This window comes from Hippocampus bargibanti, linkage group LG07, assembly GCF_051943395.1.
Source record: "Hippocampus bargibanti isolate YZ-2025 linkage group LG07, ASM5194339v1, whole genome shotgun sequence".
Lineage (NCBI taxonomy): Eukaryota > Metazoa > Chordata > Actinopteri > Syngnathiformes > Syngnathidae > Hippocampus > Hippocampus bargibanti.
This window is the reverse complement of record NC_142740.1, coordinates 15728018-15743493: the sequence shown is the minus strand read 5'-3', so window position 1 is coordinate 15743493 and position 15476 is coordinate 15728018. Positions and strand designations below refer to the sequence as shown.

Below are 15476 nucleotides of genomic sequence, written 5' to 3'. Positions count from 1 at the left end.
CCAGTATACTTTGATGATTATAAAAATGCAGTGTCAAAAGTCAAAAACAGATTTCATAAGACTTCTTACCGTTCTTTTGTCCTAGAAGATGACGCATTTAGGAATCTCAGGAGTTTGACGACAAGGGGAAAATATCACAATATTTTTAACTTCAATTGTTCGGGGATATATATCTTATAATTAAGGTCAACGGAATTTAAATTAGCGATTGAAAGACACCCAATAACTTAATTTAGCTATTGTGGTGTCATATTTATGACAGCATGTTGGCTGTCCCAGGCGGGGTCTAAGATTAGCCGTCGTGACATAGACATAGTGAGAGAGCAAGTCATGCTAAAATGCTGATAGATTCCCGACCGTGGAATTTTATTCCACAGTAATGCATTTTGTAGTCCACGTACCACTCCACTGGCTGACCAATGACATCATGTAGTTTCTCAAAATCAAACCTAGTATTTAAGTTAGCAAAGTGAGCTAGCAAATCCCGCATGCTAGCTAGTAGCAGAGTGAGCTAGCAACTCCCGAATGCTAACTAGAGCACTTTCTCGCCTTTTACGGCTACTGTATTTTGTTACCCATCCGTACCATCAACAGATTTACTTTGAGCTTTAGATTGACAAGCATCTTCATAATTCATATGTAGACCAAATGAAGAGTCATTATGAGAATGTGGAAAATATGTTTAAGTACCTGAGGGACGATACTGGAGAGAATGTTTCCCGCCGACCAATGACGTCACAGAGCAACTATGTTCCTCCCGTTTAAATAAAAAAAAACTTCCAAAGAAATATTGCACTCAGAAAAACTGTGAATGCCACTTTAAACACCTTAAAAGGGCTATTAAACTCAACATGGTCATGGATAGTGAACATTAAAAGTCAAAACGTTTACTTGTACTTATTGCGAATGCAATCATCTTGTATAACACTTCTCATGAGGGACTTGGTAAAATAAAGCCGAGGCCAGTTGACAAAGGGCAAAGAGCAACTGTTGTGGTCACCAGTCAATTGGAACCAATGAGACACACAAACATTCACATGGATCACCAATTTAGTCCTCAATTAAGGTATTGGGTGAAAGATGGAAAACCGACCAAAACAAAGCCTGGGAATTCCACACACGAAGCCAAGAAAATTACATTGATAAAAGAGATTGCTTGGACAACAAACATGCTGTCATTTCTAGCTAATCACGTAATATCCCAAAGATGCCTTTGGAAACACACATGTAATGATTCACATTAAAACAAGTTTACATTCACAAATAAGTTTTATTTCATCCTTTTATACATTAGAACCATATCCAACGTTTTATATTATAATAAATGACTCTTTTCCTTGTCATTTACATACATCAAAAAAGTTGTATATTAAGACTGCAAAATAGTACTCCTGTAGTTTTTGTATATTTTGTACACATACAAGTGATGACGCATTCATTTTTGCTGGGAACGAATGCACATTGAGGATTTGGCGAAGAAGAGGGCAGCCAAAAAAAGCATAGAAGAAAAAAGTAACACGTGCTCAAGCAAGGCTGGCAACACCACAAGCGTGTAACCAACACTGGTCGCAATTCTCAGTTGAACCCTTTTTTGTGCGACTGAAATCTTTGCCTTAAACTTAACGGTCCAATTATACCGAAATTTGCATTAAAGATGAGCGACGTTTTACCAAAAAGCACACGTGCCAAGTGGGCTGGCTGCTTTAGGAGTACCACAGCGGGGAGCGTAACCAAAACGCACCGCAGCAATGGAGAAAAGGTACAGATTAACAACAAAGAAAACAATATATTAGGGAACAAAAATGATTCATATTGATAGCACAGAGGGTTCTCATCAAAGCAACGGCTGATCATCCGCACCATTAAAACAAATACACGCACAGTATAAGAAAGATTAAACCATGCTATAGCATCCCATGAATACATTTTTGATCATTGTTTTCTCAGCGTCATTAAAAGGCGTGGTATATTCCTAACTTCCCGTTGTAGGAGAGTGTGATTGAAATGTATGAGGAAACAATGTCAACGGAACAGCACTGAATTTCATCCAAAGTGCACTGATATACGGTTCATCATAAATGTGTCGACACAAAGGAGGGGTACTGATCAGGCATTGATAAGTGCGAGTATCCTCTTTGGTTTGTGATCCTCAGAGCGATCATTTTTTAACCCAAGGAACAGGAAAAAAAGAAACAAAAATCAATGTGCCCTTCTCCGTTTGCTTTATCCCAGACAAATGTAATTCCGAAATGGCAGATGATTTTGGGTCATTACTTTGACAAAAGGGGTCTGCGTAAACGAAAATTGCTGCAGTCACCTTAATCACAACTATTTCAATTCAACTATATTGAAATTCTTCTTTTGCCAATCGCCGCTGTTATCAAAATACAGCTCCACCAGCTACGATCAACGATCGCCATAGAAAAGATTCATAGAGAATAGCTAATATAAAACAAGTGTGCCAATCAAAGCGTTACACCGTCCCGCCCCACCATGCAACCGAATGGAAAAGTGACACTGGCCAGGTGAAGTTGTGGTCTTACAGTACGACGACTCGAGAGCCCTGCAGCTGCTGCTGGTGAACAAATACATGAGAGGAAGCTGGAGCCGTTTATAAGCCCAAAAACAACATGGGAAAAGTGTGTGTGTGCGGGTGTGCATATATGTGAGAATGTATGTAAATATGCAAGCAAGACCCAGCAGTGGTGTAACGAGGGCATTACTCGAGGAGGGCAGACAGGCGCGCTTCACTCAGTGCTGCGGGTTGGGGTGCTGGGCTGGTTGAGGTTCATGGTTTTGCACAACCAGCCGGCAAAGTTCACATCCTCCACTTCGGATCGTTTGATGAATAAGTGACTCTGGAGAGAAACAGCAGGGAACACGGGTGGTTGTTAAAACAAAGGAGAGTAAAGCAAACAGGGTAAGTGGAACTACATACAATCAGCATCTTCAGATCGGCCCTTTCAGCTGGATTTTTGATCAAGCTGTGAAGAAGAAAAAAGAAAGAAAAGGTCATAAATGTGACATGGCAAACCGCTATGAGTTGTCAATTACAGTGAGACCTCAACTTACACACACCTTATCTTACAAACTTTTCGTCTTACAAACGTCAAATTTATGAAAATTAAACCTTATAATAAGCACTATTTTCATAATACACACCCACCACGGCTGGCGGAGTGATCTTCGGCGGAAGCACACGACCGAAGAGCACCAGAGATTAAGTTACCAACAGTCCTTATGGAAGGTGACTCTCCTTCCATAAGCCATCAACGACCATCAAAAAGGTCAATAAAACTTTATTTTACAGCCCAGTTTATTTCTTTAATTACAGTCATCATGTAATGCGCCTCTCTTTCCAAACAGCAATTCCTTTTGACCTTCGACCTCCAACGCCATTCCATCAAGCCATAAATGACCATCACAAATATAAATAAAGTGACTTTATGATGCAATGCAGTGTATTTCTTTCATTACAATACAATAGCACATTTATTATACATAGACTAAGGTATGTTGTGTGTAGTTTTAAGGCTTATTTAGTTGAAAAGTATATTTTATGGAAACCCGGGAACGGATTATTCCCATTTTAATGGTTTCCTATGGGAATTTTTTTTGAGCTACACACTTTTCGCCTTACACACTCTGTCTGGGAACCAATTAAGTTCGTAAGTTGAGGTCTCACTGTACTTGAAAAACAATAACAGCGATTGCGTTTTCATGACATGAAACAAGAGAAATTGTTCAAATAGTGGCTACTGGGTGAAAAAAATATATAGACCACATCCAAAATAGACATACCAAGATGCTTTGAGAGACGCCTTTAATTTGTTCCATGACCACAGTCCTCACTCAAAACACATAAGTAATATTAAACTGAAAACGGTGCATTGGTCAAAATGAGGAACATTTTTTCTTGTGCAGTTTTCTGCATCCACACCCTCAAGTACCCAGAACTTAGTCTACCAGTCTGTGAGTTTTTCTTGTGCATGTTTTCTGCATCCACACCCTCAAGTACCCAGATGTTAGTCTACCAGTCTGTGAGACCACAAATAAGTGACATCTTGCTGGTCGGACACTACTGTAGCTTTATACCTGCCGTAATGTGTTTTACAGCAATGCTTAAAGGACAACCGCCACTACTTTTTTGTTTCCGAACTGACATCAGAAAAACGTTTTATAATATCTAAAATACCCAACATTCACTCCTTTCATAACTTTGCTGCTGTGAAATGTACATTTCTCCACTGCGAGACTAATAAAGGGATATCTAATCCAAAACATGCAGGATGATATTTTTAGTCAAATGCAAAACACCAATAAAAATGACTTAAAGTGTCTAAAACCCCTTCAAATTGAAGTTGGGAGTGGTCAGTTTCAGAAGGTCCCGTCCCTTGCACGTGGCGTCACGCCAACATGTCTTGCTTTGCTCGAGAATCAAAACAATGGCTTCAGATTCGAGAAGATGCTTTCTGGTTACTCATCCAGTTAGGAATATAGTTCTGAAGAGGAAAGCATACATGTCCAAAGCTCCGTGGAAATGGGCTGATTTGTCTCCTGGGAATTTTTGTCAGCGAATATCAAATAGTTGTCTCGGTGCAACACACGATTCACCATCGCGTTATTTATGTTTTCCTTCTAATTTCGCCATCAACACGGATCAACACGAAGTTTTCAGACCAAACAAAGTACCGCAAAATGCATTGTGCGTCGCTTTCTCGGTCAGGGGCGTTCCTTCCATGACGTGACGTCAGGAATCGTCACCAACTCAAAAACAAGACTTCCTGAATATTCAGTGTGAGTCTTAAAATGTAAAATATAGCTATATGCGGCGGAATCTTTGTAAAATACGCTTAGTAGAAGTCATTTGAAGCGATTTTACAAATTATGGACACAACTTGTCGAGAGGGGTCGGTTGTCCTTTAAGTATATACAGTAATCCCTCATTTATTGTGGTTAATGCGGACCGTGACCACCCGGGATAGACGAAAAACTACGATGTAGTAAACCCTACATGTGTTAGTAATGCACGTGTATGAGTACAAAAAATATTTATAAGGCCAATTTTAGTGGAACACAGTACAGGACATGCATAAAAAGCAGAGCAAATGTTTTGACAACATCCATAAACCTCCTCTTTGGTCTTCCTCTCGGTCTCCTGCCTGGCAGTTCAAGATTCAGCATCCTTCTCCCGATAAAGTCTATCTCTCTCCTCTGGATATGTCCAAACCATCTCAGTCTGGCCCCTCTGACTTTCTCTCCCAAGCCTCTAATATGAGTTGTCCCTCTAATGTACTCATTCCTGATCCTATCCAACCTGGTCACTCCCAAAGAAAACCTCAACATCTTCAGCTCTGCTACCTCCAGCTCTGCTTCCTGTCTTTTCTTCAGTGGCACTGTCTCCAGTCCAAACATCACGGCTGGTCTCACCACCGTTTTATATACTTTTCCTTTCATCCTAGCCGAAACCCTTCTATAACACATCACACCTCACATGTTTCTCCAGCCATTCCAGCCTGCCTGGACACGCTTCTTCACCTCTTTTCCACACTCTCCATTGCTTTGGACAGTTCACCCCAAGTACTTAAAATCCTCCATCTTCTTTATCTCTTCTCCCTGCAGCATCACTCTTGCACTTGGATACCTCTCATTCACACACATATATTCCGTCTTGATGCGACTAATCTTCATTCTTCTCCTTTCCAGGGCATACCTTCACATCTCTAGTTTCTCCGCCACCTTTTCCCCGTTCTCGCTACAGATCACAATGTCATCTGCAAACATCATGGACCAAGGAGATTCTTGTCTAACATCGTACTGTACTACAATGACTTTCGCTGCCATTTGCGGCCTTTTTTTAGGTTCGAAAAAAAATCTGTAATGTGCATCAAGGGCCACGATAATCGAACCGTGAAGTAGCAAGGGATTACTGTAGTGACTTGCGTACCTCTGCTTTGAAAGCAAAGCGTGGAGGGTGTCACCCAAATAAAGTTACAATGAGCCAATGTGACAATGGATGATTGCCACCAGCTTCTCAAAATATCCATACCCCAATTTTCCCGACAGTTCAATAAAAACATAATAGTATATATAGTATAGTCAGTATACGGGACTCGGGAGCCTCAAAACCGGATTTCCATCACAATGTATTGATAGATGTGCGGAGTGCAATCGCTTGGCATGACCCACTTCACTCCTTGCGTTTCATCTTAACAAAAGATATAATACTCACCATTTTGTGACAAAGTCTTGGAACTCATTAGTGAACACGCCATGTGGCAATTTAGGAGGAGGCTGAGGAGGAAAAAAAAGCCTTTAAAAATAAACCAGTATTTTGATAAACGGTAAATTTGTGTGTGGCGGTTTCATCAGACCTCATTCACAATATAGTCCAAAAGTTCAAAGATGGCCATCGCTGGTCTACAGTCCATCCCGTGTCCTGTGCCAAAGATACCCATTAAATCGCGTCACACTGGATACGTTTGTGTAGAAACAAAGTCAATTTGGCTACCGCTCACGGGCCTCCCTGGTGGTCTGGGCCTCTGCACGTTGCTGTGAGGCTCTCCCTCGCTCCCTTCCAGCACAGGACGTCCGAAAATGGCCTCCAATTCTTTGGCGTCTGGTGGGGGGATGGGATAGCGGCCGATCGCCAGCTCCACAAGGGACAGACCCATGCTCCATACGTCCGACTGAACAGAGTAGTGGGTGCCCTGCAGTCTCTCCGGCTGTTGGGGTAACACACAGTAGGGTATATATGTCAAAGGGTTTTTTTTTTTTTTTTTGGGATTGGGCCAAGGTTGAGACACAAGGCAGCAGTAGCAGGTGGCCTGGAAGGGTGGTGAGAAGTGGATAACAGCAGAAGTAAAAGGAGCAGCCCACTTCTGGCAGGGATACACAAACCAATCTGAACTGTCTTGCTTTACGGAGACAAAAAAAAAGCTCAAATTCAAATGAAACTGTCACAGTGATGTATTAATTCAACAATTTGTTGTGGTTGTGTCACTTGTACCACTTTACTTTTTGCATCTAACATCCTCCTAGCTGCAATTAGAGTCAAAAATAAAGAATATACATACATATGCTTTTCCTCAGCTGTCATTGCAATTGCAATACAATTCAGTACAACCTAACACAAGACCCGTCTGGCGATGTTATCCAAAATTGAGCGTTATCTTTGTAAAAGGTGTATTATTCAATAACGGTCTCATTTTCAAGATCAAAATATTGTGCAACTCATTATGTCATGGCTGGTTAGTCCACACTGAAAAAAATGCATTTTTGGTGAGTGAAAATGCACATTAACCACCTGGAAAATTGGAGTAGACGCCAAAGGCTTCCCAAACTCGTCAGCTTTGCCTGAAAAAATATATTTTTGGCGTGTCTCCCTCTTTTACATCATATTGCTATTTCTGATGTGATCGTTAGTAGCTCATCTAATTCCAAATCCCCGGGGTAGTAGGTGTTGTTTTGATCATCATTTGTTCATTAGATATTTACTTTTATGGATTTACCACCAAATGCACAACAACTACCCGGACTGTTGAACAAATTATGATGTCCAAGATGGCACCTGAGTAGGAAGCAGTCAGCAAATGCTCTCACGAGCCTGGCTTTTTTTTAAGTGTTTTTGTGTTTTCTTTTGTCACTTTGAGTTGTTGTGTATCATGTGGAACCGATACGGATTGTTTTTCAACATTTTTGGTCACGACATTCATCAAGGAGGAGACTCGTTATTGTGGTTGTGTCATTGCGAGACTAATAAAGGCGAATCAAATGTCCATCAAGCATGAATGAAAAATAATTCCACCTTCAAAGCTGCAACAATTAGGATACTCAGTTGCCAAATTCTTTTTAAGTGTTGCGAAAAGAAAAGGTGATGTAATGGAGTGGTAAACATGACCTTGTCATAGCTTTTTTTGGAACCCATGACAATCTAAAAACAACATTTATAAGTTCATATTCAAGCGTGATCTTCAGAAGAAGCATCAGTCCGTGCGTCATCCCTTTTTTCAGGTTGCCATTCTAAAAATGCTCTCTGAATACAAACGGGCCTGTTGCCAAACACATTCAAAGAATTTTGTTCGCAAGGTCAGGTTGGAGAGACATGTCTTATAAAAGTTGTAATATTTTTGCAGATTAATGGGTGATCCATTGGACTGACGCTTGCTCCAACCGTCGCAGAAGGAACAGCGATAGAGACAGAGAGAACGCAGTCGCCGACATATGCGCCAAAGAACACTCGCCTGGGCATGGCCCTCGCCACTTGGCGGGGGAGTGAGAAAGAAGGGAGAGGGTGGTGGCACTCCATGTGAGAAAAGAAAGGGAAGGAAAGTGGGGATAGGGCCAGAGGAAACTGGGTGGGGGCGCAGAGCTGACTCACCGACATGTATGAACGCGTTCCAACAAAGGAGTTGGCCATGGAATCTATGAGCTGCCCGCTCACTCCGAAGTCACACAGCTTGATCTCCCCGCGAGAGTTGACCAGAATGTTGGAGGGCTTCACATCTACGTGGTAGGTGAAGGGTGGGCCATGGAAAAAAAACAAGACAGAATACCTTCATATACAGTACACTTTGTGTCTTTGATTTAAGAATATCATTTACCACAAATTAATTCACTGCTCGAAACAAGCTATGCGTTTCTGAATTGGATTCAATGTAACTGTTCCTGTAAACCACAGATATCAAAGTCAAGGCCCGGGGGCCAAATCTGGCCCACCATATCATTTTATTCGGCCCGCGCAAGCAATTCAAGCATGTCAAGTGCCATGATGCTTGCTAAAGTCCGAACCAAAATTCCAAATTGTCGGATGTCAACACAATTATTAAACATTCTAATGGTTTCCCCAAGTTCATAATGGCTCTCGAGAGGAAACCATAACTACAATGTGGCCCGAGGCAAAAAATGAGTTTGACACCCTTGCTGTAAACAGTACAGGTGAGTGTTATGACATCAAAATATCAAACCAGGATGCAAAGGCACAGAAATTAAGTCATATATTTTGAAACTCGCCCCACATTTATGATAACAACGTGCCTCTAAAAACTGCTCATTTTCCTAGGTTGCCACTCTGTGTGAAGGATATGGTATGAAGTTGAACGCCCAAGACGCGACTTTCTGTCAATGCCAATGTCATGTACAGGCAGTGAAGCAAAGGCTCAAAGAAATGAGGGAACAAAGAGAAAAGCTAGAGAGGGCGGGAGCGAGGGAAGGGTACCTGGGGCGAGGTTTCTCATAATCATATTTGAGCTCAGGCGGTAATTACCGCCTGAGCTCACAAACTCTTTCCTGAAGTACCACTCACCCTGAGGCAAGTCTGTGAACTTTTTCTAGAATATGATTGTAATACGAATGACAAGTTAATGCTCTCGTATTTTGTCACAATTAGGTGGGAGAATCCACTTTGAGTGTGTACATTTGGCCCGTTTCCATGTTTCACATGGGAACCTTTTTTTTTTTTTTACCTCTGTGCATGATCTGGTGCTTCTCCCGCAGGTAGGCCAAACCTCTCAACACCTAGTGAACAACATAAACAAAGACATAAACATCTGTTAGAATCAGCAGGACTGAATGTAAAAGCCATTTGTCACTAACACTGTGGTCAAAATAATTTAAATAAATTGACTCGGAATACATACAGCTATGCTAACTTTGCCCAAGACTTCTTCTGGAATTCTTCTGGCTTCCTTCAGAACCTGGTCCAAAGATCCACCATCCTACAGCGAAAGGACATCTGAGTATCCAGAATATAAACCGAAACAAACGACAGCCACATGTAAACGAGTCACACCATGTGCTCCATACAAATGCTGATCTCGCCGTCGCTGTAGAATGCGCCGTAGAAGCCCACGATATATGGTGAGTTGCACTTGTGCAGGACTTGAAGCTCTCTGATGATCTGGTTTCTGATGGCGGGCTTAATTTCCAAGTGGATCAACTGAGTAGGAAAGGAAGCAAGTTAATGCAATAAGAGGAAGGGGGAATTGGCTGATGGGGACTATGTATTTGCCCAACTGCACCATAGAGTGGCAAAAAAATCTACTGTGTATCTTTTCCGTGTAGTGAAAGAAAAGATCCTGTGTGAGTGTGTACAGAGAGATTTATGATTATGATCATTATTTTTATTATTTAAGAGTTATCAGCGTTATCATCAAAATCTCAGATCAGCCCACGCTCACTACCGATGTTAAAGTCGGGTCTAGACTAAGAAAGGTGTACTGTTCACTTGCAAGACAAAGTGTCCATGCTCGCTCATTCTTACCTTGCGAGCCATGACCAGCCCTGAGGGCTTGTGGCGGACCTTGTTGACAACCCCTCCGTTCCCCGCGCCCAGCTCACAGATTGGGTCAAAGTCCTCATCCTTAAGCTCTCCAACCTGGGCTTTCTGGGTGAGGAAGGCTTCTAATCGCATTTTCTGTTGCTCATCCAGGTCTAGCTCTCCCAGCTTCTTTTGTAAGGCCTCAAGGTTTGCTCTGCAAGGAAATGAGTATTACTTTTAAAAAGCCCCAATTTACCTATTTTTTGTAGTGCTTGTCCTCATTAGAGGCAAAAAGCAGGCTGAAGTCCATCCCATGTAAGTGTCTTAATATATCAATTGTATCTGTGTTCTTTCAGTCTCAACGTGGTTTCTATTTGTATGTGGCCATCAACAACGGTGCCGGTTTCTTATACGGTTCCTTTGAAAAAAATAATTACCCACCCCTGAAATTGTATTTATATGGGCTATTGTAGTAGACAGGGCCCGCGTATAGTGCAGTTGTATTTAACATCATTCACAACTAGCGGACATTATGGTTATGATGCAGAGCTAAGTCATGCTTTTTAGGTGGGCTTGGTAGAAAGTTTGAAAACTACCGCACCACGGATAAGCATGACTCTGGCGTCGTTTTCTGTTTGATCCCCTTTATAGAGAGTGGCATGAAGCATATATTAATGATTTTGGAATGTGGGAGTAATCCGGGTGAAAACATGCAAACACAGCTAAACCACAGCAGAGATTCGAACTGCGAGACAGACGTGCCAATCACTTTGACGCAAAGATGACACTGTAGAACAGATTTTGGAATCATTGTCAGAGTACTCACTCAGCTGCAGCATCAGTGGTGTTCGAGATGGGCTGCCCTTCTCCAATGGGCGTTATATTCAACGGAACCGGTCTCTTTTTGGGGGCCATCTCAGTGGGAGAAGGGAATAAATTGTGAAAATCTCAAATCTTGTCCAGAAAATGCACTTAAGTGCACCAAGCCTAACACTTGTGGCAAAGTGGCCCTTTCCTTCGTTCGCTAGCGAGCAACAGGAACGCGTCTTGGTGGCTAACGATTTGGCTGGCTAACGTCAGCGAAAAAAATACTTTCACGAGCCCTGGCAGGCGAATGTTTGGCTAAAACGTGACATACCAATGCGTTTCTGATTAACGAATCCTTTCAAAGTGTTTATAAAAGTTGAGATAAGCGCATTGCTGTTTTGGGACGCTTCTTATAGAGATTATCTACCTGCTGCTAGCCATTAGCCACCTCGCTAGTGCTACCGGAAAAAGGAAGCTGCGAGGACTCAGTGGTTCGCCACGTTTCCCCCCGTTAAATGACGGTTGCACCGGGGGCGGCTGCTGGTGGTCGTCCGGCGTTCTTCCGTCAAGTTACAATCGGGCTGTGGGGGAGACGGCCACTGTGGCCGGGTGTCAAGGCTGCGGGGCTTTCGTCCGTTACTAGTGGTAGTAGAGGTGTTGGTCCGTCAATACAGGAAGCAGCTGACCCAAGTGACACCCTCGGGGAGAGCCCGTCACTTCAACGAGAGGACATGGTCCAAGTTGAAAGATCTTTAAGAGGAAAAAACAATATTAAAAAAACAACAATACCACAATGAAATATTGCAATCTCGCGTTTTGGGTCAACAAAACCAGAGGACGCTGCATTCCTGGCAGTTTACGAGCAAGTCAATCTTTCTTCTTCGTTTCCTTTCGGCTTTTCCATTCATGGGTCGCCACAGCGAATCAGTGTCCTCCATCTTCAGAGGTTTGATTCGCATGTTTGTTTTGGCCAAGCCTTTACGTCGGATATCCTTCCTGACACAATCCTCTGTATTTATCCGGGCTAATGTCCCCTTGTGGCGACAGAACAAGCAACTCTATGAGCTTAATAAAGATGAAGATGCTCGATAAAAAGGCAGTGACAGCAGATATGAAGTTAAAATGTGGAATATTTATCAGACATAAGCGTAATGGTACTGGGACAACTAAATCACACAAACGCACAACTCGTTCGTGTTTTTCGATGATCTTCTTCTGCTCAACCGTAATTTTCTTTTGTGTCGTCTTCGGCTTTACACAAGCCTGTGGTGGGGTATTTTTCGGTCCCATAACAGCAAAAGTACTCTACTCGATAACAAACCACGTCTGCACTAAAAAGTGGTGTGGGAAACTAGTCCGCCATCCACCGTGGTGCTGTCCGACGACCATGTGGTTTGGTGTTCTTCCGCCGAAAATTAATCCGCCAGTCATCATGGCGCTCCGTGCGGCTAGGCTAGTTTGCTGAAAACTAGTTTGTATGCCAAGATTATATTCTTGCGAATTTAATGTTCGTACGGTGAAAAGTTTGTAAACTAAAGCGTTTATAAACCGAGGTATTACTGTACCTTTATTCGTCTCGCAGTGAAGAAATTGACATTTCACAGCAGGAAACTTTGGAACATCTTTGCATGGGGACACCCTGGCTGTGCCATTTCCTTTCTCAACTTGTTCACCAGGCTGCATGCAGAGGCTGCATCCATACTGGCCATTAAATTGGGTCATGTTTTGAAGTATAGGATAGGCCTAGCTACTGAATCACACATCATAAGAGCACCCACAATTCTACATTGTTCCAAAGTGCCATTGCTTGTTATCTGAAATCCCTCTGTGGACAACTTTTGACGCTCTGAAATGAATGGCTATAAAAACGTATAGACATTTGGCTTTTTAGCACCAAAGCACAAGCCAAAAAGTAGAACATTGTCTTTGCGCACAAGGTAAGGAAGTTAATTTTCAATTCCATATAATGGCCAAATACCAAAGAGTGACGATTTGAAAACCAGCACGCCATCACAATCGAGTGTTAAGGAGTATCCATGACTACAGTCAAGTAGGCCTCCAATTTTGTTCAGATTACAGTACATTCAACCATTTTGAATATCTTCAAAAATGTCAGAATTAGATGTGCCATCTCTTGACTTCAGACAATGCACAATATCTTCCCTTTGAAGATGTTCCAATTATGTTTGGATTGGCAAATATATGAAGTACTTTCCATTCTTCAGTGAGTTGTTTTTATTCCAAGTTGTGTTGCATACAACACATTGTCCATCACCATCCAGGTCACCAATATAGTACTCACAGTTTGGACAAAATATGACATTGTAAATGACTTTCTGCTTTTAGGAACAAATGCTTTGAGGTTAATTGTGCGTTTTTTGGACAGTGAATATTGATCAAATCTAGGAGATCTGAGAGAGCCATGCCTGCGAGTCTGTGTCTCAAAACAAAAAGTATAAGTAGAAAACTCTGAGATTGGGTAAATCGTGAACCACCATAAAGTCCTTTTCTAGCTCACGACCATTTTTTAAAAATGTGATTCTTCATGTATTGATTCATCACGACTCGTCAAATAAAAGGGAAGATTCTCTTTCACTTTCAACAATGGATGCCACACTGTCATCCAAGTCACTACGACTATACTTATTGATATTTAGTGACACGTCATTGCAATTAAGTTGATCATTGAAGAGAGCTTCATCCTCTGTAGAACATTCATCCTCAAACAAGAGTGGAGAAGAAACACATCAGCCAACAGAATTGCTGCAGTCACCATGCAGGCTCTATATTATTTATGTTGTCATATTAGTATATCCACTTAGTTATAGTGTGAACGCTGTTTTGGTGTTGCAAATGGTGTGTAATCTTGGTTCAGTATGTCTTTGTTTTAATGTTGCACTGAAAATATTTACAACTCAACATATTTTTTTGTGATGATGAAAAATAAAGGAGGCTTTTGATACACCCAGTTTGTGTTTCGTGTTTAACATAAAAACATGCTCATGTTTATGTTTTCATATAATTTACTTATATTCACAATATATTTGATCATATATTAAACATGTATCTGTTTGTAGTTGTGACATATATTTCCATACAATTTTACATGCATAAAAATACAGTGTATCATATATTTCTACATACATCACTAATATATTGTCTAATATACATAGTAATATATGGTGGTCGTTATTTAGAAATATCAAATTATATGTACTATATAAATGCATATATTTCAAGTTATTTTTGAATATATTGCAATGTATGAAAACCAGCAATCATTTGTATATTTTGCAATATATTACACCTATATAAGAATAATATATTATGGACAATATATGATTTGACAATATATTATACATGATTTTAAAATATAAAATATATGGGGAAATAACATTGGTGGCAATAAATCTCAGCCTAAAATCAGCGTGTCGCTGGTATCTTTGAAAAAAAGATTAGTTTTGTTTCTGCCATCACAACATTTTTTCATAATATTGCAGTGTTCTGTAAACATAGATTAGATTTGTCTTCACATGCCTTCTATGGATTTTCATCCCCAGTATAATTCTTTTGGAAAATGACATCAGCGTTCTCATATTTTTTTCTTGTATAAAGTCATTGTACTGTATTCTTATAAAGTTGCAATGTTTACACGTGGAGGTAATATGTGACAGAAAAAAAAAATCGTTTTGTTCACGTAAACCACGGGTATCAAACTCAAGCGTCATTGTATTCAGCCCGTGAAAGTAAATTAAACTCGTGAAATTCCACGATACTTGCTAAAGTCGGAACCATTTCAAATTGTTATATATAACCTACAAAACAGTCATTATTCTTATTTAAACCAGATTCTTTTCTTACAGACAGTGTATTGTTGGTGTTCAAATACCTGACATGTTTCGGCGTATACTTCCGCCTTCGTCAAAGTGTCACGGATGTTGTTGTGACGCGCCTTTTTCAGCTGCTTGTTGCTATGAGGGCATGACCTACCTGTCAGATCTGACAGGGAAGTCACGCCCCTCGCTCTCCGCTCGTCCCTCCAGGTAGTAGAGAGTGTGAGAAGGAGACAGTATGCCATCACAGACCACTGCAAAAGAGAAAATCACATCATGGACTGGGAGAAGGCCAGAGTCATCCGCACCGAAGAAACCAAACGTCAGCGCTGGATCAGGGAGGCTATTGAAATCCGGAAACGAGAACCAAGGACCATCAACAAGGATGAGGGACCTTACATGCTCTCTACCACCTGGAGCAGCATCCTGACGGGGACGAGCGGACAGCGGGGGGCGTGACTTGCCTGTCAGATCTGACAGGTAGGTCACGCCCTCATAGCAACGCCAGCTGAAAAAAAAGGCGCGTCGCAACAACATCCGTGACACTCTGACGAAGGCGGAAGTATACGCCGAAACAT

General features: G+C 41.4%; 1 protein-coding gene across 3 annotated transcripts; it reads right to left on the bottom strand.

The window, feature by feature from the left end:
- Positions 1-1250: 1250 nt before the first annotated feature.
- Positions 1251-15363, bottom strand: map2k2a (mitogen-activated protein kinase kinase 2a). Of its 3 annotated transcripts, XM_089000649.1 has the most exons (13): positions 15298-15363; positions 14955-15152; positions 11085-11815; positions 10262-10472; positions 9791-9937; positions 9639-9716; positions 9465-9516; positions 8381-8505; positions 6512-6725; positions 6375-6439; positions 6233-6294; positions 2939-2984; positions 1251-2858 (listed from the first exon to the last, which is right to left on the bottom strand). In XM_089000649.1, exons 3-13 carry the CDS (start codon positions 11171-11173, stop codon positions 2748-2750), a joined length of 1200 nt encoding a protein of 399 aa, XP_088856775.1. In that variant the 5' UTR covers positions 11174-11815; positions 14955-15152; positions 15298-15363; the 3' UTR covers positions 1251-2747. The 3 variants fall into 3 exon arrangements, with proteins under 3 accessions (XP_088856775.1, XP_088856776.1, XP_088856777.1); XM_089000650.1 differs by lacking the exons at positions 14955-15152; positions 15298-15363 and having other exon boundaries at positions 11085-11173; positions 11493-13273; XM_089000651.1 differs by lacking the exons at positions 14955-15152; positions 15298-15363 and having other exon boundaries at positions 11493-13269.
- Between the last annotated feature and the right edge of the window lie 113 nt (positions 15364-15476).

Bases quoted from the DNA above. Each gene is read 5' to 3' on its own strand.
- map2k2a (XM_089000649.1), bottom strand. From the start codon at position 11,173: ATGGCCCCCAAAAAGAGACCGGTTCCGTTGAATATAACGCCCATTGGA. The intron at 9,517-9,638 runs GTATGTATTCCG...GTTGTTCACTAG, and splicing joins TGGGCAAAGTTAGCATAGCT to GTGTTGAGAGGTTTGGCCTA. The intron at 6,726-8,380 runs GTGAGTCAGCTC...TTACCCCAACAG, and splicing joins GAACGCGTTCATACATGTCG to CCGGAGAGACTGCAGGGCAC.